General features: G+C 38.2%; 1 protein-coding gene across 4 annotated transcripts; it reads left to right on the top strand.

Annotated features, from left to right (window-relative positions):
- Positions 1 to 363: 363 nt before the first annotated feature.
- Positions 364 to 26,971, top strand: CCDC168 (coiled-coil domain containing 168). 4 transcript variants are annotated; one of them, XM_070240461.1, is made up of 6 exons: positions 364 to 536; positions 1,350 to 1,394; positions 1,522 to 1,555; positions 1,652 to 1,685; positions 6,303 to 6,421; positions 6,506 to 26,971. In XM_070240461.1, the coding sequence occupies exons 3-6, from the start codon at positions 1,546 to 1,548 to the stop codon at positions 26,845 to 26,847; spliced, it is 20,505 nt and encodes a 6,834-aa protein (XP_070096562.1). In that variant the 5' UTR covers positions 364 to 536; positions 1,350 to 1,394; positions 1,522 to 1,545; the 3' UTR covers positions 26,848 to 26,971. The 4 variants fall into 4 exon arrangements, with proteins under 4 accessions (XP_070096562.1, XP_070096561.1, XP_070096560.1 ...); XM_070240460.1 differs by having other exon boundaries at positions 415 to 536; positions 6,303 to 26,971; XM_070240459.1 differs by lacking the exon at positions 364 to 536 and having other exon boundaries at positions 986 to 1,394.

Below are 26,971 nucleotides of genomic sequence, written 5' to 3'. Positions count from 1 at the left end.
CATTGATAGTCCAGACTCTCTTGTCTACTTGTGATTAAACTACTGGAGACATTTTTATTTTAATTTTTTGAGAAAGATTAGCCCTGAGCTAACATCTGCTGCCAATTCTCCTTTTTTTGCTGAGGAAGACTGGCCCTGAGCTAACATCCGTGCCCATCTTCCTCTACTTTATGTATGGGATGCCTGCCACAGCATGGCTTGACAAGCAGTGTGTAGGTCCACACCCAGGATCCGAACCAGCAAACCCCAGGCCACCGAAGCAGAAAGTGCAAACTTAACCACTGTTCCACTGGGCTGGCCCCTAAACTGCACTAGACTTTGAAGGAAAGTGAGCAGTAATTAGATCTGGCTCTGCCCCACCCTAATTCTGACATCAGGAAGTGTCACATGTGGCTGCTCCTTGGAATCACTAGAGACTGTGAAAAGGAAATTCACCAGGAGACCATTCCAAAGTCTAACTTTGGTTTTTTGGCGTATCAGTAGATTGTTGAAGAGGAACTTCGCCAACAGGCCTCTCTGGCAAAAAGGAATATGAGGTGTTCTATTTTAAGAAAAAATAGGCCCATAAAAGACAAGCTATCATATGTCCTACATAGTGACAATGGAACATACTAAAAAATTATTTGGTATTTATCTGAAATTAAACTGGGACATCCAGTTTGGGTGTTTTTCTTCTAAATGTGGCAACCCTACATTCGTATACTCCTGATCACAAAGAAGCATAATATATGCTGTTCCTGGTGGTAATAGAAAATAGTTAGGTCCAATTCAAATTTGTTCTCCATTTTTTAAATTACAAGGTGGTGATGCTCCAACTGTGCTAGGGGATTGTTTACAGAATTGTGAAATAAATAGGGGGTTATTGTAAATTTTTAATTATAAACTACTTATAGCGCCATACATGTCTTACCAAGGAACTTTCATGATTGCTAAAGTAAGTTGATGTGAGCTCAGTTAAACACCCACTATGACACGTACCTCACTTGACTTAGGCTCAGGACAATCACTGCTGCACTTGATAAGACTCTGAGCAGCCCTGGAAATTTTTTTCTGGCAGAGCGTTGCATGTGGTTATGAGATGGTCATACCACCTTTGTGTGTTTTGGGGCATCTGAAATTGAGGACTTCAGAATGAGACAATCTATTTCACATACTACATAATAATGTTGAAGCAATTTTATTTCTTTAAAAAAGCCCTACAGGGTGGATTAGGAGATAGTACGTTTTTGACATTATGGGACCTTCTAGAATCCTGGATTTCTCAAAATGTTTGGATAGCGATCTTCTTTATAATTTCCTTAGGAATTATTTTTGAGATGGTACTCATAAAGATTTGTACATCCTTTCAGAAGAAGCCTGCACTTCCAGAAAAGAGTAATTCAGATGCCCAGGAGGTAAGAACAAATGGCTGATTTCCTTCTCCTCCATTTCTCAAAATCACATGTAAGAATAACTTATAAAATTGTGGAACCTTGATATTTGGATTACTCCCCTAACATTTTATTGTCTCTCTTGAAATAGAAGGAACACAGTTGCCTGAAAAGCATGAAATTTGGTAAATATCATACAATTTCATATTTTAATATAAAACTGATTCAGCCTGAGCTTCTCCATTGGTTCTCTAACTTTTTTTATTCCCATTTTTCTCTAGACAATTGGTCAATTCATTCATCTTCAGAGGAAAGGTAAGTGATAATTTTTGAAATTAAATGAAATGGGTTGGTATTGTTCTATTCAAAATTGCATTCACATCTGAATAACAGAGAAGGGTTTTCCCACATGTGTAGAGGACCACAGATGTTCAACATCATAATTCAATCTAACATTGATTTTAAATGGTCACTCTGTTCCAAGCTATGTTAATGGCTTTTCATATATTATTGAAAGTATCCTTCCAGGTAGGTAGTATTATTACTGTTTTTATAGATGCGGAAAATAAAGCTTAAAGAGGTTAAGTGATTTGCTCCCCTACTCCGACCTCTCTCTCCAGTACACACAAAGAAATAGGAAACACTAGTTCTGATAATTCAATTGAAAAAATATTTATTTAGCAGCTACTGTGATCCCAGCAAACCCTGAGCTAGGTGCTGCAAGAGTGACATGAAAGGACTTTATGCAATCTGAATTCATCAGCATACTAAAGATAGATCAGAGTTTGGGATTAAATACTAACAGCACTACTCTTGTTGCCCTCAGTGTTTTAATTGTTTTCATCAAAATCCATTCAACAATTATTAGATATCCACTATGCAATGGACACTGTGTTTGATACTGGAATACAAACAATAAGATAGTCTCTGTTCTCAACAAGTTTATAAGTTTATATTCTTGTGTAGGAGATATGTACATTAAGGATGATTACCTTGTAGTATGGTAACACACTGATAGGAATACTGTGGGAGCTTTTAGGAGATACCTAAGCCAGCAAGGGGTGTTGGAGATGGCTTCATGAAGAAGGTTGTACTGGAGCTGAATTTTAAAGGATGAGTGAAAATTAGCCAGAAAAAGACAGCAGGTTAGGAGGATAAGAAAGGCATTCCAGACGTGAGCAGAGGCAAGCAAATAAGAAACATCAGGGTATGTGCAATAAATTATGATTATTTCAGAGTTGCTGGAATGCTGAGGTTGAGTCAGGGAGTAGTGGGAGATGAATGTGAAGAGCCAGGCAGATGTCAGATCATGGGGGGCTTTCTATACCCTGTTAAGAAGCTTGGATTTTATTCTGAGGATAGTTAGTAACCACTGGTGGTGGTTAAGCATAGGAGTGACACAGTTTTGTATTTCAGCTAGCTCACCAGTAGCTGTGTGGAGAATGAATCTGACAATTACTTGACTTTAGTCTAATTTCTTTCATTTGTCAGGTGTAAAGGGGCTTTATTCATTTAATCTGATTGCTCTATTTTCATAGCACCTCAAGTCGTAAGGTGGGTATCCTGGGAAGCAGTAACAATATCTGGAGGTACTAGTAGGTAGAAGCCTGGCCAGGGCTGGTTGGGAACAGGAATGCCAGCACAAACTGGAGCACCTAAGTATTTGAATCAGAATAAGTGACTATCCAAAAGTCAACAGGACAGACCAAGAATCAGTGTTTGAGATATACAGGGATTAGGTGTACACTGTGATTGAAGTTCACATGTAATTAAAAACTAGAGGATTGATAGGCAAGAAAGGAGACCACAGGAAGAAATGAGGAGAAAAGGATTTTTAGCTTCAGAATCAAGGTGACCTCAAGAGTTTCCCTATCCCTATGTGCCATTATTCCACTCCTGCCTAGGTGGGATTTAATCCTTAGGTGGCACCTTTCCAGGAGGTATTAGGGGAAAGTAATTGAGAAGAGATTAGGAGGGTGATGTTGAGGGAAAAGGATTAGGGAAGAGATATGGCTCCTTTGGTGGCAGCATATTGTAGTGAAGAAATACACGTTTTGAATTTAAAGAGGTCTAGGTTTATGTCATAGTTCTACCTCTTAATGATGGCATGATGTTGGGCAAATTACTTAAACTCATTATACCTTCATTTCCTTACTTTCAAAATAGCATCTAGATCAATTACCTCTTAGGAATATCATGAAGATTAGTTAAAACTCTGTGTACAACAAAGCAAAAATATTTTACCCTGGCTCTAGAATTCCTTTCTGGGACAGAACTGTATTTCAGAGAACATCTTAAATTATTTTGAAATAAAATGGGTTGAATATTGGTAGAAGCTCAAGCATCAAAATGATTAAAGTATATCACATCAGAGACTGAGTGGATTTTATCTTGCTTATGAGATGGGAGAGAAGAGAAAGGTGGGAGTGGTGGGCAGAGAGGAGGAAGGAGCAGGTGAAATGGTGTGAGGCTCAGGAGTCAATGGCATAAAGGGACGTCAAAGGATGAGACCACCACTTAGTATCTGGAATCAGGGAGAGCTGTGCTGGCCAGGCATAGTCTCAGAGAGCAAAGCAAACTGCTGATCTTACATCAGTCAAGTTTTGGGGAATGAATTGTTTCAGGGTTGACCTCAGCTTTAGAAGTGTGTTCCTAGGAGAGTCTGCCACCAATTACCTGACTTTCAAAGCTTGAAGCTGCCACTGACTGGTTGGTTTCAGAAACATATTTCCTGAAGCGAGTTATCATTAATAGATAAAATTGTTTAAAAGCAAATTTGGTGTTTATTTGTCATTATGACTATAGGACTATACTATGACTATATGACATTGATTGATTTGATTTACAACCACTTCTGGTACTTACGTGTTACCATGGCTATAGAACTATCAGTCTTTTCCTAGGAGTGTGGGGAATTCTTTTCAAATTTTCAAAGGTCAGTTGAGATTCTCGGGTGGGGAGAAGCCAAAGGACATTTCAGAAGTGGAAAGACATGCCTAATGTTTAAGTGGGAGTTGTTTGTATTGCTATAATCAACTCCCTTCTATTTCTGCCTCCAACTTTTTATTAAAGTTTATGTGTATGGGTGGTTTGTGTATGTGGATTTTATTTCCCCCTCATTGAACTTGAGGAAAGGGATGGGTTGTATGTCTGGGTCAGCTTGTTGTGGATGAGGGTTAGCAATCAGAAACCTAGAGGCAAAGATGGCCATTCAGCAAATATTTACTGAGGGCCTATGTTCCAGGCATTGTTCTAGGCCCTTGAGATACATTGGTGAACAAAACAGACAACGATTCCTACCTTACATATTAGCCAGAGGGGAGTCTGATGATAAACTAACACGCAGTAAATAAATAAATTACATAATATGTCAGAAGGTGCTAAGTTTTATGGTAAAACAAAAGATAGAATAGGGTAAGAAGAATCAGGGTGCCAGTAGTAGGGGAGAAGAGGTAGGTTGCAATATATATGGTAGGATTTGAGTAAAGCTTTGAAGAGATTATGGAGTTAACCAAATAGATATGGTAGAAAAGTATTCCAAACCGGGGGAGCAACTAGGGCAGAAGCCCTAAGGCAGGGTGTGCCTAACGTTTGAGGAACACTAAGAAGGCCAGGATGGCCGATGCAGGGAGGCGGGGTGACATACAGGGATGAGGTCAGAAAAGTAATAGGTGACCAGATCACCGTTGGGCCTTGTAGGCTATGCTAAGGACAGTGCTTTTACTCTGAGTAATAATGGGGAATTGCTGTAGAGTTTTGCATAGGAGAATTATCTGTTCTGTCTTATATTTTTAAAGGATCATTCTGCCTGGTGTATTAAGAATAGACTATTTTTGGTCAAGGGTCTAAGCAAATGGCAGGCTACTGCAAGTCATCCAAGTGAGAGATGAAGGTGAGCTAATCCAGGGTGGTAGCAATGGAGGTGGTGAGAAGTGGTTGGTTTCAGGATGTACTTAGAAAAGTGGAGCCAACAGAGTGTGGATGTAAGAGAGAGGAGGCAAAGATGACTCCAAGATTTTGGCCTGAGCAAGTAGAAAGATACAGTTTTCATCAACTGAGATGAAAGCTGTGAGTGGAGCAGATTTTGATGGGGAGATCAGGAATTTTGTTTTGCATTTGTTGAATTTGAGATGTTGATTAGACATCCAATAGAGATAGTAAGTGGTTTGGGAGAGATGTCTGGTAGACATAATAAGTTTGGGGGTTGTTGGCATATAGACAGTATTAAAAGCCACAACAGAGGATGAGATTACAAAGGGATTGTGGGAAGGGAAGAAGAGCAAGGATTGAGCCCTGGACACTTCAAAGAGGTCAGGAAGAAGAGGAGGAACCAGCAAAGGTGACTGAAAAGGAGCTACCAGTGAGTTAGGAGGAAAATCAGACCTGGAGGTTCACCAAAAGAATATGTAGAGTGGGAAAGACAGATAGGTATACAAGCTAGGTACCTATATCCCTTATCAATTTGGATGCAAAACACTCAACAAAATAAACTAAACCCAGCAGCATATTAAAAGGATCATATACCATGACCAAGTGGGATTTTTCCCAGGAATTCAAGGTTGGTTCAACATATGAAAATTATCTAGTATTGTTTTGTTATGTTTAAAATCACAATATTACATTGTTGAAATATCTGTCTTGGATTTCAGCTTCCTCTTTTTTCCTGAAATGTGTAAAAATTAATTGTTTTTATATCTTATATTTTCACTATTTGTTCAGCTTTCCTAAGTGAATACTCATACTCTAGTCCTGATGAAATGTTATCCTAATTATGTCTGGACAGTGTAATGTGGATAATGAATTTCCAATTTATCTCTATATTGAGCTATGTTTTCATAAACTAAATTGGGTTTTTTTAAATCTAGAAGAGAGTTCTTGTAGAAATATTTCCTAAGTGACAATTCATTTGCACACTCTTTTCTTATATTTCAGAACTGATGACTTTTCAGAAGGAACAAGCACTTCATTACTTACATCTGAAGAAAATGAAGGTTACTTCAAAGACAGAGTTTTATCAGCAGATGAAATAACATGGGCAGGTAGCAGTGAAGGTAAATATCAAGTAAGTCACTTTAGTGAAAGTCATATGCTGTCTTCAAATGAGACTAACCCATCTTTGTCACTGCTTCATTCAGAAGCAAAGGAAATTTCTCTAAGCCATAGAGGGTATCCAGAAAATGAACGTGAAGCAATACAATCTTCATCAAAGACATTATTTTCAATGATGAAAACCAACAAAACTAAAAATTTAATGTTTTCTTCTGACTTTAACTTTTCAAGAACTTCTAGAATCACTATGGAAAGTGAAGATCTAGATGTGGCATCATGCCCGTCTGCCCATTTATTTCTTTCTAGAGACCAAGTCAGACTTCTGGAAGAAAATGTGAGAAATCAAATTCCTTTAAAATCCAAAGCTGTCTTAGAGAGTGAAACTACTTATCTGTACTCAAGATCTCAAGAGTCCTTGATCCAGAATCAACGTTCTTTTAGAATGGACATTTCTGCCCAAACACAAGTTTCTTTTCCAGGACAAAATGCTATTCAGAATCAAGGTTTTTATGAAGCTCAATTTACTAGCCAAGCCCAACGATTTATTAACAACCAAGAATCAGTCAACTGCCAGTCTGATATCAAGGCCAGGTACTTTTCTATGCCTCAAGATTTGACAAAGAAACCATTTTCCAGCAACACACAATATTCCTTCCAGACCCAAGACATGGATGGGAGTCAACATTTAGTCAAAGTCCCACATTCTGTTCAGAGTCAAGATTCAAGCAGGGGCCTAGAGTCTGATAAAAAACAGTTAGATGAGGCACAATATTCTGTTTGGTTTGAAGATTCAAACAAGATTAAATATTCAATCCTGGGACAAAGTACTATTTTTAAGAATGCCAGATCTCTAGTTTTAACTGTAAGTCCAAAATCAGTTGCAGAAGAGATGCCACAGCTAAAAAGTGTAAAGCTAAAGGGCCAGAAACAAATTCCTTCATCAAAATTAAACCAGTATTCTGTATATGGCTCAGTGCCTCTTTCACCTACCACCAAAAGGCAGAAAAACAGAAGAAAAACATTACACGGTAAAAGTAAATTTAGTCTCAAAGTTTCATCTCAAAAGTCAAAGAAAACACCAACTTCACAGGTATTTCAAATTACAGTATGCCACGCTTCAAAAGAAAGCAAGCTAAGAGGCAAGTATAACACTAAGAAGAAAGAACTAGATCAAAGGAAAGGTGTATCAGATAGAGCATTGCATCTTATTTATGTTTCCAAGCTTGTTCCTCCTTATATGAAGAAGTATTGCAGGAAAAAACTAATGAAAGTCACGCCAGGTTTAACAGGATGTAGACATTTTCTGCTGAAGCAAAACGTCTCACTAGATGCAGAGAAAGGCAGTTGTGCAGAGTCCATTGGGAAAAGCGGAACCTCAGGCAAGACTGAAAATGTAAAGCAGCATGGTGGGGACAATAAAGGACTAAAAAACATGTCACTGAAAATTCCACCTCAGCTGAAACAGCCTTTCATGGTCAATAACTGTCAACTAAAAGCACCTTTTCTTTTAATAGAGGCAAACTGGAAGAATAAAAAGTCTTTTAAAGACCCAATTACACAAGCAAATGAAGTTGGTATTGCAGAGTTTCATGCCCCAAATAGGAAAAAAACTTCTGACCTGCCTTTTCCAAAGCATGAGATGCCTTTAGAAGAAGATATATCAGAACCTTTGCAGAAATTTGTTTTCTCTCCCAAACTGGAATCAAACAGAAGAATGAAAACACAGGAGGACCTGAAAAGTACAGAGAATTCTCATCTTCCACTTTCAAATGGAGAGAAGTTACCAACTAGTTCACCAGAGATGCAGAGGTGCCTTCCACAGGGAAATACACAAGAACAAGAAGATTTTCTGGAAATCGTTCTGGAGTCTTCAGATGTCAATTTGCTCATTTCACTAGGAACCAAAAAGCGTAAAAGCAGTGAACAATTAGCAATTGTAAAAACTCAAGAGAGTACAGAAGATGTAATTCTGAAGGCAAAGAAACCATCAATCCTTGATGTTACAGAATATGATAATCTAAGTGAAAGTGAGGAACTGGAATGCAACTCTAGAAGCAACATAAAAAATATGCAAGATAAAAGAATAGCTGATGCATTTCACAATGCCACCAACACTACCATTTCTCAACCACCTGATATGGAAATGCTTAGCAGATTAAAAGCCAAGACAGATACATCAAGAATAGAGCTTAGTCATTCAGTGGTAAAGCAAGAGAAATTACCAGAAGAAAAGAAAATATGGAATGTAAAATATATTGAGAAGAAATGTGTATTTAAAAAACCACAAGAACATGACAGAGAGGAAGAGGAACAAGCTTTACAAGAAGAAGTTCCACAGCTGCCACAAGATTTCAGATTCAGCCTACAACTAAAGCAGAAGTCCAAATATGTCAAATTTGAAATAGAACAGAGCAGTTCAGGAAGTAGAAAAACTCAAAATAGAGAGCAAGAGGTAAAACCACAAACTCTTTCTACAGAAACGATTTTGGGTACTAATCCACGCCCCACGATGGATCCATTTGAAGTTGAGAATGTGAAGCAAAGCACTAATAGACCTACAGACAGAGAAACTGCAGAACTAAAGAATCTTGCTACAGTGCCAGAGAACTTACCAGTTGGTGAAGTTTTAATTGAAACAACAGAATGTGGTGTCCCATTTGGTAGAAGCTCCAGGAAGACGCTGGATGATCGTATTGCAGAAGAAAAGGAAGACTTAAAAAAAGTTTTACCTGCAGTTTCCCTGGGCTCTTTCATTATCCACGTGCTTCCTTTATCATGTTTTAAAAGGCAGAAAATCAGAAAAAAATTATCAGGAACAAAAAGTATACTCAGTCCCAAATGTGTAATTATGAAAGCAAAGAAGCCAGCAATTTTACTGATGCCTGATATCAGTAGACATGGTAGTCTAAATCATAGACAAAGATTGAGAGGCAATTTTAAAATCATAAGTAAAAAGATCCTTCGAGATAACATTGAGGAAGATGTGCTTCTGAATGTTATTTACCCTCATGTGTATATTTTGCCTCATATTAGAACTCACAGCAGATTAAATGCAGAAAATCACAGTTATACCAAGCTAAAACAAGAGAAATCACAAGTTGAAAGGGAAGAAAAGTGTTCAGATTCCATAAATAAAGGAAGTGACTCTGGAAACACACTAGAAGGAGCTAAATTGCAAGCTGAAGTGAGAGGAGACAAAGACGCTCCACAGGAAGCAGTCCTTCCTGAGAGCTGGAACCTCAGGTTGGATGCATATCCAGAGAAGAAGCTTAAAACAGAGAAAGAAATGCATCGACCACCCACATCTGCGGAAACCATTTTGGAGTCTATGTACTCCCCCATAATTGATCCACCTCATATTGAGAACATGAAAAGCCTAACAACACAACCAGAGTTAAAATGCACTGCAGATTCTGAGATGCCTCTTCCAACATTAGAAAAATCACTGATTGGAGATCCTTTAAACCAAACGAGAGAAAGTGATGTTCCAGGTTATAGAAGTAATACAAGGGAAATGGGTTACTGTTTTGCAGAAGCAAAGGTAGAATTACCAGAAGATTTACCATCAACTTTCCCAGAGACTTTTAATTGCCATATGCCTGTTTTAACTCATTCTAAAGTGAAGAAAAATGGAGTAAGATTCTCACACACAGAATGTACAGTGAGGCCCAAGTCTGTACATATGAAGGCAGTGAAGCCATCAATTTCACAAACATTTAATATCACAGGTCATAGAAAGAAGTTGGACTCCAACTTTAAGGCCAAGTTTGAAAAGATCAACCAAGCTAATGGATTGCTGTTTGAATTTCTAAATACCCTTTACTCTCCCATGCATAACAGATTACAAGGAGAGACAGACAGCTTCTGTCATACTATGTTAAAGCAAGGGGAACTAGCAGATGAAGGGAGACCACAGTATGTTGATTTCTTTGGTAAGAATGGTGCATTCCATGACAGAGAAGAAAAAGTGCAAGATGAAGAGGAAATGGAGCAAAAAACTTTGCTAGAAGCAGCTTCACACCATACCCAATATCTCTGGCCTGATGTATGTCAAGGGAAGGAGACCTACCTTGATGAACCAGACCTGGCACTGGACTGTTTAACACAGGAACTGCCTGTTAATGAGCAAGATGTGCAGCACCAAACATACTTTACACAAACTACTTTGCAGACTGGCCTCCAGATGCTTCCTAGAGAAGCTGAGCAGCTCCAGAAAACCAACAGAACAGAAAATGACATAACAGCCCCTATGGGTCCAAAGATTCTACTTCCAGAAGCAGGGAACTCATCAGTTGATAAACTTTTGAACACTACAGAGCGTGGCTTACCATCTGGTAGAAACCATGAAAGGGAACGAAATTCTTTTGTGGAAGAAAATTCAGAGTTACCAAAAGATTTGCAAGTGACATTCCTGCAGTCTTCTGATTCTGTTGAGCTCTTTGTTTCTAAATCTAAAAGAAAGAAAAAATCATTGAAATTAGCAAGGAAACGAATAACAGTGAGTCGCAGACACAGAACTATGAGGGAAGAAAAGCCATCAATTTCACATATGCTTAATGGCAGACAGAGCAAGGAACTGCAATGCAACTTTAAAGCGAAGATGAAAAATCCACAGCAAAATAAAAATGTAACAGATGCACTCTTGGATATTATTCACTTCAACATGCTTATTTTGCCCAACATCAAAATGAATAGCAGATTAAATGTGGAGACAGATAGGCAAAAGATAATAAGTCTTGGTCAAATGCAATTAATGCAAGAGAAATCACCAAATGGAAGGAAATTGTGTAGCCCAGGTTCTATTGATATGAGTGGTTTATCTAATGGTGTGAAAGATGGGAAGGAGGTAGAAGGGGAACATGAAGATTTACCAGTTCCAGAGAATAGCCAAGGCTTCGTATTCAATGCATATCAGAAGAAGAATTATGAACTTGTCAAATCAGATGAGGAACTGAAACAACCAGGAAGTAAAAATATTCAGGTACAACCACAAATACATTTTACACAAACTATTTTGGGTTCTGCCTCATGCCCTATATTGGATCAGTTTCAATTTGGAAAGCTAGAGAGCTATGCTAGGTATTCTCGTCCAAAGTCAAAGGAAGGCAAGACTGATAAAATCATATTTTCTGCAAGAGAATGTGGTGTCCCATCTGGTGCAAACCATCAAAAAGAACAAGCTGGTGGTATTGAAAAGAAAGAGACTGTGACTTCTGATTTCTGCTTGCCTACTTTATCTACATCTAAAAGCAAGAGAAACTTCAAACGATATTCAGACATGAAAACTTTAGTGAATCTCAAATGTGGAATTTCAAAAGCAAAGAAACCATCGATCTCATGCATACTCAATATCAAAGGTGGTGCTAACCCAAACCATAGGAAAGAATTGGGATGTAACTTGACAACCAAAATGAACAAGGTGGATCAAGGTAAAAAAATGGCAGATAACATGTACTCCTTCATGACTTTTACACCTGACATTAATATGTATAGCAAGGCAGAAAGAGAAAAAGACATCTTGGAAGAAAAAAGACTTAGTTCCAAGCAAGTAAAGCAAGCAGTATCACCACAAGGAGGGAATATTACTTTAGATGACACCAAAGAAACCAACAATCAAGATAAAGAGGAAGAAGAAAGTGAACAAGAGATGTTATTAAAAGTAATTCTGCAGCACAGTCAACATTTTGTATTCTTTTCAGGCCAGAGGGAGAAGCTTGACCTCCAGAAGTCAGAAAACCAAGGAAGCGGGAAAATTCTGTTTGTTATTGAACAAGACGTCCCACAACAAATGCAGCCTACAGATCCAATGCAGGTTAAAACGGCAAAGAAAAGCCTCCAAACACAAAATGGCACAACGAGTTCAGTGAATTCACAACTTCCTCTTCTAGAGTCAAAGACATCACTGATTGGTCAAGCCTTAATTGATACAATGAGACATGGTGTCCCAAGCAATGGGAGCCACACAGGGGAATGGTACAGTTGCAGTAAAGAGGAAAAGGCAGAGTATAAAAATGATCCACAAGCAAATGCACTGGAGTCTTTGCATGTCTCCACACCTGATCTACCTGAATCTAAAAGGCAGAGAAAGACATTTACATGTAGAACCATAAAAAGTAAAATGAGTCCCAAATGTGTAATTATGAAGGCACGGAAGGCACCAATTTCACAGATATTTAATATCTCAGGGAATGGCTGTCTAAAAAACCTACCTCCAAAGACCCTGAAATCACAGATTATTGACTTTTTAATTTACATAAAATTCTCTGGGGTACTGGACGATCTTACTGTAGAAAGAAAGGAAGGATTAGCACAAAAATTACCAGCAATGATTCTGGAGTCTTTGGATTTATCCACACTTGCTTTACCTGTGTCAAAAAGAAGGAGAGACAATTTGAAACTTATGCACAAGAGAAATAAAATGAATCTCAAATGTGTAGCTTTGAAAGCAAAGAAGGCACTGATTTCCCAGACATTTAATATCATGAAATGTGGTACCTCAAGCCATAGAAGGCAATCTGAATGCAACTGCAAAACTGTGATGAAACAAGGTAAACCTGTGTCCGATATAATCCTAAAGGCCATTTCCTCTCCCATGCCTGTTTCACTTGACATGGAAATACATAATAGAACACAAGCAGAGACAAACATGCTGTGGAAAACAAGACTGAGTCATGAACAGCAACAGCAAGAGCAATCATCAGGTGGAGAGAGAGCCTGGTGTGCCTGTTCCAGGGATAAGAGGGGCAGTGCTTCAAATGGCATAAAGAAAGTCAAAGCCCCAGGTAGAGAAGCAGCCCTACAGAATTCTCGACACTTCAGTCTCAATGCTCATAAAAGGAAGATGTCTCGCTTTGTGAAATCAGATCTAGAACTGAAGAATTCAGTCAGGAAAAACATCCCAGAATCACTTACCATAACTCAGGAGCTGCAGCAACAAATCCTTTTTATACAGAGTGTATTACATTCTGTTTCTTGCTGTCTTTTGAATTCATTTCCATTTGAGAAGTTACCAAAAAGAACAAAAACACAAAAAGGCTTAAAACATACAAGGCGTCCAGTGATTTTATCTCCACTCCCAGGGAAATCAGTTAGTGAATCTTTAATTGTTACAGCACGGAGTGACATCCCATCTGAAAAAGGCTCTAGAAAAGAACTTGCTGGTTCTATTCTAAAGGGAAAGATGAAGTTACAAAAGGCTTTACAATCAAGAAGCCTAGAGTCTTTTGATTTCTCCATGCCAGCTTCATCTGAACTTAAAGGGCAGAGAAATGCAGCACAAATCCCTAAGTCTAGAACTGGGAAAGCACAGATGGCATCAGTTTTAAAGGCAATCAGTATCACTAGATCTGGTGCCCTTCGCCATGGAAAGGAACAAGACCACATCTTGGAAAACATGGCCAAAGAAATATCTCAAGGTATGTCAAATATACTTATGCATACCTTTCTTTCACCTACACCTGCTTCCCCTGCCATCAACACGCATAAAAAAGTAAAAGCAGAGGAAGGCTCATTCAGAAAAAAAAGCAACATTATACAGCTAAAACCAGATGACAGGAAAAGACTGTATACTTCTTCTGTTAATAAATGGAGTATCTCAAGCAACATGTCAGAATCAAGATGGCAAAATGAAAAAGAGAAAGAAGGCAATGAAGTTTTATTTGAAGCAGGTCTACAATTCCTGAATAGTACAGGAAGTAGAAAAGATCGAAATATGCTTATTACAGAGCAGGAAGTGCAGCAAGAAATGCTAGTTTCAGAAAACCCATTGGAGTCTATTTGTTCTCCTCTGATGATTCCATTTCAAACCCAAAAGCTGAAGAAGAATATCTCACCACAAAAAGACATACTGTATAGAATAGGAGGAAAGATTCTGTGTCCAAAATCAGGGAAAGCAACGTTTGACGATCTTTTAACTGATGAAACAAAGTGTAGTACTATATCTGACGGGAACTCTACAGAGAAGCTGGATGTTCACAGCGCAGTTTCCCTACAACTTGAAGAAGAAGAGGAAAACATAAAAACTCAAAAAGGAATAAAATACATAGTTGATCAAAATATCCCACCTACCAAGTCAGAGAACTCAGTGCTTGGAGGTCCGTGTGATGAAAACTCTAGAAGGAAAGTGGGTGGTCATATTGCCAAGAAACATAAAGAGTTGCAAAGAGATTTACTAACAATGTCCATGACATCTGTTTTATGTGAGTCTAAAAGGCAGAAAAAGTTATTTAAATTTCCAGAAGGAAAAGCTCTTAAGAGTCCCAAACATGTAACCATGAAGGCAAAGAAGGCTCTTTGTTCACAGATGCTTAACATTACTGAGCATGGTAATCTATACTGTAGAAAGGAGCAGGAATGCAGTTTGAAATCTACAATAAAAGATGTGCAACCAAATGAAAGTGTAACTAACATATTTTCGTCTCCCATACCTATTTCAACTGATAACAAAATGAATATTGAAATGCATAGCACACCAAAAACAGAGATGGATCAACCAAGAGTAAAAATGCACAAACATACCTATTTAGAGCTAGAGAAATCACCATGTGATGGGAAAGCATGGAGGGCCAATATGACTTATAGACAAAACAGATCAAGCAGCACAAGGAAAATGAATGTGCAACATGAAAAGGAAGGGAAAACTATCCAGAAATTGTTATCAGGATCAGTTCCACACTTCAGTTTCAATGACCATTTTATGAAAAATTCTGTCCCTTGCAAATCAAAATCTGAACTGAATAGTTCAGAAGGCAGAAGGACTTGGAATTTATCTTGTACAGCACAAAAGATGAGGCAAGAAAAACACTCTAGAGAAACTGATTTGGATCCTCTTTCTAGACACATGATGAATGTTCTTCAAGTTGACACGGTGAAAATAAGTCCTCATACCCAAGAAGGAACAAAATGTATGGTAGATCTACTGACTCCATTTCCAAAAGCAGGGACATCAGAGACTGGTTCAGTACAATGTGATAGTCTCTGGGATGGAAATCCTAAGAGCAAATATGGAAGTCTTATTTCTGAGAAAAAGGCGTGGAATCAAAATGACTTAGTAAGAACAGTCTTAAAACCTTTAGATTTTTTTAGCCGTGTTTCATCTGAACCCCAAAGCCAGAACTACACATTAGAATTTGTAGGCAAGAAAAGTATAATGAGTACCAAGCATGTAGCTTTGAAGGCAAAGAAACTACCAATTTCACAGTTGCTTAATAGCACAAGATGTCTTAAAGAAAGCCAAAGAAAGAAAAAGCAGCAAAAATACAAGTACAAGATGAAAGAGAGGCCATGGAATGAAAGTACGGGAGAGGCGTTACTCTGTGCCACTGAGGGAGCTAAGATTCCACCACCCAAATCAGGGATTGATGAACACTCATTTTTTGCAGCAGCAAGGGGGACTCTATATAACAGAACACTTCACAAAAATCTGGATGGTCATATTACAGAGGAAAAGGCAAAGTCAGGGGAAAACTTAGCCACAACTTTCTTGGGACCTTTAGATTTCTTCACAGCTGTTTTATCTGACTCAGAAAGCCAGATAAACACAGTGCAGTTATCAGAAAAGAAAATCATATTGAATCCCAAATGTTTAACTATGGAAAAAAAGCCACCAATTTCACAGATCCTTAAAACCAATAGGCAGTTTACCGCAGAACACAGGAAAAACCTTGGATCCAATTTAGAAAACAAAATGAAAGAGATGCGGCAAGGTAAAAATGTGGTTGATACATTTCCAAATACCATTTACTTCACATCAGATACTTCTGACATTAAAAGGCAGAGCAGATTCGAAACAGAGATAGACAGAGTATCAAGGCTTAGTCTTGTACAACCAACACAAATGGAGTTGCCAGTTGAAGAGTTAATGATTTCAGAATCACTTAATACTGCAGGACATGCTGCTTTAAGCATTGGTAAAGAACAGGAAGAGAAGACAGATGTAGAGAGAGATAAAACTGGATTAAATGCAGACCTAAAACCTAAACATGCTTCCACACCTATTCCACTGCACATAAAAATGGAGCAATCACCTAGTACCTGGGACATCTATGAAGAATATTCTGAAGAGAGAAATGCCCTAAACAAGGCAAAATTTAGGGAGAAAGAAGAGTGTGGACCACAGGTTTTGTTTAGAATGGCTCCATGGTACACCCAGCCATTTGAGTCTGGAGCAGATCAAATGAAACAACAAAACACAATGCTACCTTTAGAATCATGCAGTAACACTGTAAAATATCTGAATGTTTCATTTCCACAAGGAAAGGAATCATTGGATGGGGCACAGGCAACTGATTCACTATCAAATAGCAGCTCCCCTAGGCTAAGAGGCAGAAAGAAGGTGCATGTAACATGTAAGACATATCAAAAGGTACAAAAAGAAGTATGTCTACCTAGAGTGTTTTTACATTCTCTTTCTATCTGTAAGCCTATTTTGCCTGAAAGTAAAACACAAAAGGATAGCGTAGAACAAGGAGTTAAGGAAGGCATAATATGCCCCCAAAGAAGAACTTTGGAATTGAAGAAATCAGTATGTTCAAAAGTATTCAATACCACTGACTATGGTACCCCAAGCAACAGAGGGGAATGGCAGCAGAACATAAAACAGAAAACAGCAAATGTGAAATATAGAAAGGGTAAATCTGATTCAGTTGTTGCAAATATATATGAGTTTATCCCTTCTTCACCTCACCTCAAATTGAATAAAGAGACAATTGATGGGATTATCTCAAATAATTTAAAAAGAACAAAACAACATGTATCGCAGATGAATGAAAAGGATAGAATAAAAGGAGTCAATATGAAAGAAATAATGAATCTCAATGTTGTTCTAAAGGCAGAGAAATCATCACCATCATATATACTCGATAGAAAGAAATGTCCTATGCTGTCAAATATTATAAAACAAGAGAGCAGGGTGCAGATAGGTAACAGTAAGTCAGGTATGAAACTGACAAACAAGTGTACTTCCTTACCTTCTCTGTCACATCCTAATTTGAATTCAAGAATAAAAGTAGGAAAAGATAAGTCAGGGATACCAAGGAGCTGCCTTTCATCATTGAAGCTCCAGGCATCATCAGATGTCAGGAAAACATCATTTGCAGTGTCCATTAATGGAGCTACTCTAAGCAATGTAATAGAATCAAAACAACATTTGCCACAGAAAAAGGAGGAAGATAGAGAAAATATAGTCTATGTGAAAGATATAATGGGCCTCAAATGTATCACTCTTAAAGGAAAGAGAACACCTTTTAAACACATACTGAATGGAAAAGAACCACAGTGGAACAATAAAGAAGAAGAGAAAATGATGCAGGAAGAGAAAAGTGATCTAGATATAGTTCAGAATAAACCTCATGCTTCTATTCCTTCTTTACCTCCCCTGGAATGGGGTCCTGGAATAAAAGAAGAGGTGTACATGCGAGGAATAACAGGATTCTGTCTTCCGTCATTAACACTCCAGGAATTATCACATGCAATGGGAATATGTGAGAAGCCAACTGATGATATTTTAAACAGTATTAAAAAAGCAAAATATATGCCACAGAAAGATGATAATAGAGTGGAAATGGCTTTGGAAGAAATAAGACACCCCAAAAGAATAGCTTCGAAGGTGAAGCAGTCTCCAGTTGCACAGGAATTACAGTTGAACATCAAAGAAAAAGAGAAAAAGATGCAGGAAGATAAAGATAAACAAGTTGAGAGTCAGAGCAAATCTTGTGCTTTCATCTCTTTTCTGCCTTACTCTGAAGCAGACACAAGAACAAGAAGAGAACAAGTCATGCTAATAAAACCAAGATCCTCTTTGCTACGATCAAAACTCCAGGAGTCATCAGATATAGGAAAAATAGCATATAAAAAGTCTATTTATGGTGATATCTCAAACAGTATAAAAAAAGATGAAGAACATATAATGCAGGAAGAAGAAGAGAGGGTAAAAATGGCAAAAGTCATAGCTTTGAAGAAAAAGAAATCACCAATTTCACAGGAAATCCAGTTGGACATCAAAGAGCAAGAGAAAAAAATTAACGGTGAACCAAGTGGGGTTCTGACCAATACCAGCACTTCCATACCTGCTCCTTCTCATTTAAAATTGGATACAAGAATTAAAAAAGCAGACTCTGTAACTGAAGTACCAAGAGACTCTCTTCCAGAACTATCACACCAGAAATCATCAGATACAGTACAAAAAGCAAATAAGGAGTCCACTGAGGGTGATATCACAAGTGATGTACAAGAAGTCAAAGAAAATATGCCGCATAAAGAAGAGATCGAGAGGTCAGACAAGAAAGAAGTAATGCATCCAAAAGATAAAGATTTGAAAGGAAAGAAAGTACTTTCACAGGACATACCACTGAATCTTAAAGAGCAGGAGAAAGCTGGTAGAGAAGGTACAGGTAAACAGGAAGCAGTTCTGCCCACAAATCAGGCTTCTGAATCTTCTCTAACTCATCACGAATTGGACACAAGAATAGAAGGAGAGGAAGACATACAAGGAATAACAAAATCTGCTATTTGCCATCTGCAGCTACAAAAATCATTTGATGCAGAGAAAATAGCATATACCACATCAATTGGTGATGATATCTCAAATGATGTAAAAGCAGTACAAGAGTACGAGCCACAGAAAAGAGAGGATAGAAGAAAAATAGTCAACATGGAATATTATATATTACCATGTCCACATGTACTTGGAACCCCTGGGGATTGTGGCCCCCAAATTAGAGAAGTACAGACAAATGAAGAAGAATTGGGACACGTACAGGAAAGAAAAAGTGAAGTAGATGAGGTTCTGACAGGACCTTCTGTCCCTCAATTTAAATTAAACAAAGGTATAGAATACAAGGAAGAGAAACAAGGAGTAACAAGACCCTTTCTTCCACCCTCATGGCAAAGGGAATCATCAGATGCCGAGAAATTAGAATATGCAGGGTCACCTTTGAACGATATGTCAAGTGATTCAAAAAGAACAAAATATGTGACACAGAGAGAGGACATAGCGAATATTTTTGAGAAAGACATAATGCATTCCAAGTATGTAGCTTTGAAGGCAAAGAAATCACCCCTTTTCCATATACTCAACACAAATAAACTGGAAGTAAACATCAAAGAGCAAGTAAAAGGGGGGCAGGAAGCTACCAAGGAAACAGTTGTGCTTCAGAGCAAAATCTGTCCTCTCACCACTTCTTCAATTCCTCTTAAATTGGACACAATAAAAGAAGAGGAAGATGAATCAGGAGTAACCAATTACATGCCACATCTTGAGCCTCAAAATTCATTGCCTTTAGGGCAGATAGCATCTACAGAATCAATTGATAGCCGTGTAAAGAAAGGTAAACGACACGTGCTACAGAAAGAAAACGACAGAGGACAAACAGTAGCCATGAATGGCTGCACACACCCCAATGGCACAGATTTCAAGGCAAAGACATCACCACCTCCTTGTGTGTTTGGTGTCACTGAGCACGATGCTCTGAGCAAGAGAAGGGAGCCTCAGTGTAGCAGTAAGGAGAGAGTAGAACTGCAGCAGGGAAGAAAAGGGGGCCCTGATGTGGCTCTGACAAAAACTCCTCCTCCCATGCCTTCTCCCTCTCACAGTAGATGGGATACAAGAACCAAAGCAGACAAAGACTTGCTTGCAAGTACAAGATTCTCTCCTTCACAGTTACAGCTCCCCAAGTCATCAGGTGCAGGTAAAATCAGACATGCAGATTCCAGTGGAGGTATTGGCTTATGTGATGTAATAATAAAAGCTAACCAACATGTGCCATATAAAGAGGCAAAGGAAAGAGTAAAAACAGAAGGTGAGAAAGGTAAAATATTCTCCAAAACAATAACTTTGAGAGCAGAGACATCCCCACTTACACACCTACTCAGCAGAAAGGGACCACCTTCGAATATTAAAGAGCAAGGGAAAGAAGTGCAGGAAGGCAAAGGTGAGCCAGAAAGGAGGGAAACTTATGCTTCCTTACCTCCTCCATCTGACCGAAAATGGCACATTAGAATGGATGAAAAGGAAGACACAGTAGGAATAACAAAATCCTATTTTCCACCACTAAAGATTCAGTATCCATCCAATTCAGGCAAAAAAGCATATAATAAGTTATTTGATGGGCATATGTTAATCAAGGAAGATAAACTCAAAACAAATGTTGAAGACAAAATGTTCCCAAAATGTATGGATCTGAAGGCAAAGAAACTACCACTTTCATATATACTTGATACCAGAAAATTGAAGTGGAAAATTAAAGAGCAGGAAGATGGAAACAAGCTAGTTACAAATCTGAAAGACATTTGTATTTCTTTACTTACTCTACCATATCTTAAATTTGATATAACAGAAGGAGAGGGGTACATGATAAGAATTAAAAAATTGCCTCTCTCACAACTACAATCCAAGGAATCATCAGATGCAGCAAAAATAGCACATGAAGAAACAACTGTTGGAGAACTTTCGAAAGATATAAAAGAATTCAAAGAGCACGTGCTACAGAAAGAAGAGAAGGAGAGAGAGAAAAATGTGGATATGAATAGTATAGTGGATCTGAGTGATATGTATTTGAAAGGAAAGAAATCACCTATTTTATTTACATACAATCTAAGTGACCTTCAGTCGAAAACTAAAGAGCAAATGGAGAAGGTTCAGGAAGGTAAACAGGAGCCAGATGATGTCATGCTGACTGAGACTTGTGCATCTAAATCTTCCCCACCTCACCTGAACGTGAATACCACAATCGAAGGAGGAAGCGTGCCGATATTAACAGGATCCTCTTTGTCCCCATTAAACTTACAGGAATTGTCAGATTCTGAAGAAGTGGTATGTGTAGAGCCAATTACTCATGATATTTTAATCAGTCCACAGGAAAGTAAACAACATATGCCACAGAGCAAGGAAGAGAATGGAGTGGAAATAGTAAACCTCACGTTCCCCAAACATCAAGAAAAGAAGATGCAGGAAAGTAAAGATGAACCAGATGTGGTTCTGACCAAATTTTCTACTTCGTTACCATCTCTCCCTCACTTCAAATTGTCTAAAGAAATACAAGTAGATGATGAAATGCTTAAAAGTTCTGTTTTGCAGAGAATGTCCAATGCAGGGGAAGTAGTACCTACAGAGTCAATCAGAGGTGATATCATGAAAGATGTTCAAAATGAGAAACAGTATAAGCCTCAGAAAGAAAAGAAGGACAGAGAAAAAACGGTAGATATGAGAGGTGCAATGCATACCACAGACATAACTTTGAAGTCAAAGCAATCTCCTCCTTCACATATAGTCCATAGAACAGAATTGCATCTGAACATTGGAGGGCAAGAACAAAAGAAATGTGAAGGTCAAGGTAAACCAGCTGGTTCACTGCTGAGACAAATTTATGTTTCCAAACCCCTAACTAAACTTACATTGGACAAAGGTACACAGGTAGATGAAAAAATGCTTGGAATTAAAAGACCCTCTCTACTTCCACTAATGCTTTCAGCATTATCGGATGCAGACAAGATAGCAGAGACAAAGGCAATTGGTGGTGAGGTAAGAAGAAGAAAACAATCTATGTCACAGAAAGAAAAAAAATATGAAGTGAGAACAGTAGATATGAGGATCAGGATGCATCACAAGGAGGCAAGGATTTCACCAATTTCACGTATCCTTAAAACAAAGGAATTTGTCGTGAATATTGAAGAGCCAAAGGAAAGAGTGCACGAAGGTAAAGATGAGCAGCGTACGGTTCTGACACGGACTTTTCTTTCCATCCCATCAGCACCTCCCCTTTTTCTAGATTCAAGTAGTGAAGTAGACAAAGGTGCACCAGGAATTACAGGATCCCATCCACAGCAAATTCTCCAGGAATCCTCAGATACCCAGAAAGCAGCAAGTAGAGAGCCAGTTGCTGGTGATGGTGAAATCCTTGTTGAAAAGGCAGAACCCCCTGTGCCACTAGAAGAGGCAATGCAACAGTGGACCTCAAACTTCATGATCAGTGTACAGCGAAGGAAGGAACCTCCACGAGTCAAATCCGAAGGAGATTTGAGTCAGTTGCTTTTAAATTCACAGCATGAGGATATTTATTTCACAGGATTTGGTACCATGAGAAGTGGAAAAAGGCTGGAATGTTTTTTTACAGGGCGAGAGGCTCAGCCAGAAAATTACAAAACAGAAACATTTACTACATTTCTTTCCTACCCCACAATGGATCCAACTAAAATTGAAAATCTGAAGAAAGAAACTGAAATAATGGATAACTTAAACCGTAATATGAATCCTCAGGGTTTAGTTTCACTGCCAAGGAAAATATCCAAGGAAATACATATCACATTTGGCACCCCCGTAAGTTCAAGAGGATTTTCTGTTTCCAAGCGAGAGGCCCACCAACCAGAAACTTTATCAAAAGCATCTCTAGGATCTGCAGATCCATGTAAATTTAATAAGCCAGAGAAAGATGTACAAAATAATGATAAAATGAACAAAATGTTCTCTTCCGCAGTGTCAGCACCACAGACAAAGAGGTCACTTGAGAAAATGACTATCATAGAGTCAAATAACCCCCAAAATATAGAAGAACAAGAAATTGTCATGAAAAAGCAAGTGGTGCTATGGTCTCAAAGTGGACACAAGACCAGGCTAAACTCCAGCCTTTCTCTTAAGTTTCCACTTCAAAATGGAAAGCAGAAGACACCGTTGGAAATAGATGTACACAAGCAAACCACAGTGTACCCTGGAACACAAATACTACCAGGAGGACACATGGATATTACAGAGTTTGATTCCATAAGAGGAAAAAAGGAGCAGGCATTGCTTGTTCCAGAACAGGAGGGAAGCATTCTAGAATCACTTCAGAAGTCTCTTCCCCCACACTGGACTGTTCCAATTCAACCTGGAAATCTGGAGGAAAAAAATGAAACTGACACAAGTACTACTATAAATCTGGAGCAGAAAAAATTAGGAATGGAGGAAGGGAAATTAAAAATAGACACAAACATAGCTGTCCATCTGGAAGAGGACAAAATAGAAATGCACAGACATACGACTGTCAATCTGGAGAAGGAGAAAATAAAAGTGGGCACAAGCAATACTGTAAACCTGAAAGCTCCATCTCTAAAGACAGAGGAATCTCAAACTAAAACTCAGGCAATCAATCTTATGGCAAACAGCTGCTCAATCAAGCAAAAACATCAAAAGGAACTGAAAGCATCTGGTGCGAAACAAAACATTCAGCCACAAAAATTGTTTCAAAAACATGTTCTGAATTCATTTTATGCCTATATTCCTCTTTCTCCCAAATTTGATGGTCGGAAAGGCAGATTAACAATAGCAGATTTGAAAAGAGAATTGAGCCCCATATTTTCAACTATGAAAATCCAGAACCATCCAATTTCACAGATTCTTGGCAACACAGGACGTGGTACTCCAAGCAATAGAATGAAGTTAGAGTATGACTTTAACAAACCAGAGAAAGTAATTTCATGGGGTGAAGATGCCTCAGGAATATTTATCAGAAGTCTTTCTATTTCCATGATGAGTCCATTTCAGACTGAAGAAACAGTAGAATCTGAGACAAACCTAAAAAGAGAAAAGATAATCTGTTTTTCTAAATTCCCAGAGAAATCACCAAACACTTGTGAAGTTGTTAAGAGGAACAGCTCAAACACTGCGAAAAATGGGGACCAGAACTTTACAAACACAGTTCCACAAGATTCCCAGCCCTTCATGGTGGACGAGCAACAAATGCAAAAACTTCCTAGTGTCAAATCAGAAGCAAACTTCAGCTGTGAAATAAATGAAAAAACTTTAACTCCACAAATGGAAGAAAGGGTTGTTCCAGAGCATGGTATCTCAAAGACCATAAAAGAACCTGACTTGCTTATAGTGGAGCAAGAGGAAAAGGCACCAAAACCCATTCTGACACCCACAGAGTGTCCATCCATGTCTGAAGTTCCAAAGGAAAATGTGGAAACCCACATGAAAAGTAACATAAGTATGAATATTTCCCCTCCAGGAGTAGAGAAACCACAATGTGAGACTCAGCCATTCGATACCACGGAGTGCACCTGGCGACCTGAGCATACAAATCAGAGTGAACCTGTACGGGACACAACCACACAAAAGGGCCAGCAACAAAAAACGTTCCCAGGAACTGGGCCTGTACCACCCCAAGAGAAAAGTAATGAAATAGAAATAGTGGCAGATAGTGCAAGTGTGGAAAGTTTACTTCTTCTTTATAAAGCAATTAAAAATGTCTTTGAATCTCAGGTAAAAAATTGGATCCAAGACAAAATTTATGCTGATATGCTAGAAAAAGTTAAAGCCCAGAAACCTGATGATTGGCAGTCACAACCTTCTGTAGGAGGTCCAGATACAACAGCCACGGAAATACATCCCAAAGTGCAGCCCAAACTCATTTTAGAACGTTTGACTCCCAAAGAAACAAATAAGCTCACTAATCATTTAGAGTCAAAAGCACTTGAAATAAAACTGAATCTCATACCAGAGAGAGCAAAACAATCCTTCACAAAGTTCAACTTTTATCCAAAATCGGCTATTTCAGAAGGTAATAGTTCGAGGCTCTATCCAAGCCATAAAAAAATGTGCTTTTTGTCTCTACAAGGGATTGATACTATAGAACTCAACTTAAAACATAAATGCCAAAATGACTCACCTCCTATCAGCTGTAGGAAGACACTGATCGTTAATGTTTCAAGTGGCAGTGAGGAGAGCATTAGAAAGTTAAAGTGTATTGATAAGCTAGAAAGTGGAACATCTTTAGTGACTTCTGCTAATGAGGTGCCATTGCCTCATATTCTCCAAAATTACTCAGTAGACGAAAAAGACAAACTTCTTATACACTTTTCTAAGAAAACATTAGAGATTCAAATGAAAGCCTTTTCCAGAATTGTGAGAGAATCTTATGAAATGGCTGATGCTCAGGAGAGAAGGAAACCTTCATGTAAATGTATTAATTCTGGTGTCAAAATACCAAAACGGAGAAACAGAATTTTGTTACTTTTTGAGGAAAAATCTCTTCATCAAATAGATCTTGATCTACAATACAAATACCTTCGTTTTCTCCTGGGGCTTCGGGGCAAAAGTATGTTTCCTAAGCCAAATGCACTTCCCAAACATACTCTTAAATTAAACACAGTTGCGATGTGTAAATCAGGAGATGATAGTAGAGAAAGTGGTGGTCTTTCCATTGATACAGGATCATTAGAACAACATATCTCTTTCAAAATGCAAAGTCCCCATGAAAACTCGTCATTGACTAGAAAATTCCTCGAACCAACTCATGTGTGTTCTGACCCTGATCAACATGGCACAGTGCAGAAAGATACTGCAGTTCTTTCAGAGTTAAAATCTCGTGTGACTCCAGAAAAAGATAAACAATACCATGTATGGTTTCAAGAAATAAATACATATGAATCTTTTGATTTAAAGACTCAGAAAAATGCCCCTAGTTTAGTTGACTCTCATTCAGTTCAGATTCCTGACTATTTTACTGACAGTCAGACAAAAATTGAGAGTTCCACTAACTTGAATAAATGCTCACCTCTTGAATTACGTGATAGTGAAGAATGCATATTTTTAGAAGCCAACCCTTATTTAAGTCAGGAATCACAAAAAATTCTACTTGAATTACAGAAAGGCATTCCTTTAAAACATCTCTTCAAGATGAAAAAAATCAAAACTGATTTGAAACCATTTTACAATGAAGATTCAGGTTCCCATTATATTAGTGGCTGCAGAAAACATTCCTCGATTGTGACACCACCTAACTACAAATCCTACAAAAGCAAGAAATACAGGTCATCTTCCAAAATTCAATCTCCTGATTGTTTGTGTCACAGTTCATTAAATGCTGTCGAAGTTCCATCTGTATCACCTTATATTTCATTCAGTGAAGAGAAGTTCTCATGGACTACAGGGAGCAGAACAAGTTACTCTTTCGCTCCCTTAACAGAATCAAATATTAAATTACATCTTGCAAAAAGCCAAGGCAAACCTCACAGGCATCCAGAAAGCAAAGAAAGAAAGAAGACCAAATTTGATTTATTTCGAAAGAACAACATTCATTGGGACTGTGATTACAGTTGTACACAGAGTAAAGGGAAACACACAAGAAAGAAGAAAGTGTATATTTATGAGCCAGAAAGATCAGATTATTTCCCAAGCAAACATAAGTCAACATCAAAACCTCACCAGGAGGATATCAACTTCCATTCTGAAAGACAACAAAACCAGCCATTTTTTTATGCCTGTACACCAGCAGACTCTCTGGAGATTATACCTAAAACCATTCGCTGGAATGTTCCCCAAAAAACTTTAAGGAAAAGAAACTTCAGAGTCCCTCTGGTGGCAAAGATTTCAAGCTCTTGCAGTATATGGAGTTCATCCAAAAAGTTGTTGGGGTCACTCTTAGAGCCCTTCAATCCAGTTCATCCAAATTGATATTACCATATCTAGATTCCTCCAGAGTGGAAGGCTGGTCACTATTGTGGTATTCTTGAAAAATAAAATCATATGAAGTCATATAGTTTCCTCATGAAGTGCTTTCTAAACTGATATATTTTAT

The sequence above is a fragment of the Equus caballus genome, chromosome 17 (genome assembly GCF_041296265.1).
Source record: "Equus caballus isolate H_3958 breed thoroughbred chromosome 17, TB-T2T, whole genome shotgun sequence".
Classification (NCBI taxonomy): Eukaryota; Metazoa; Chordata; class Mammalia; order Perissodactyla; family Equidae; genus Equus; species Equus caballus.
The sequence above is the reverse complement of the archived record's forward strand: the minus strand, read 5'-3'. Positions and strand labels throughout refer to the sequence as shown.

What these genes read in the sequence shown, in the direction of transcription:
- CCDC168 (XM_023621808.2), top strand. Translation starts at nt 1,164, where the DNA reads ATGTTGAAGCAATTTTATTTCTTTAAAAAAGCCCTACAGGGTGGATTA. An exon ending in GTAATTCAGATGCCCAGGAG is followed by an intron (nt 1,395 to 1,521) that starts GTAAGAACAAAT and finishes CTCTTGAAATAG; the next exon opens with AAGGAACACAGTTGCCTGAA. An exon ending in CCTGAAAAGCATGAAATTTG is followed by an intron (nt 1,556 to 1,651) that starts GTAAATATCATA and finishes ATTTTTCTCTAG; the next exon opens with ACAATTGGTCAATTCATTCA.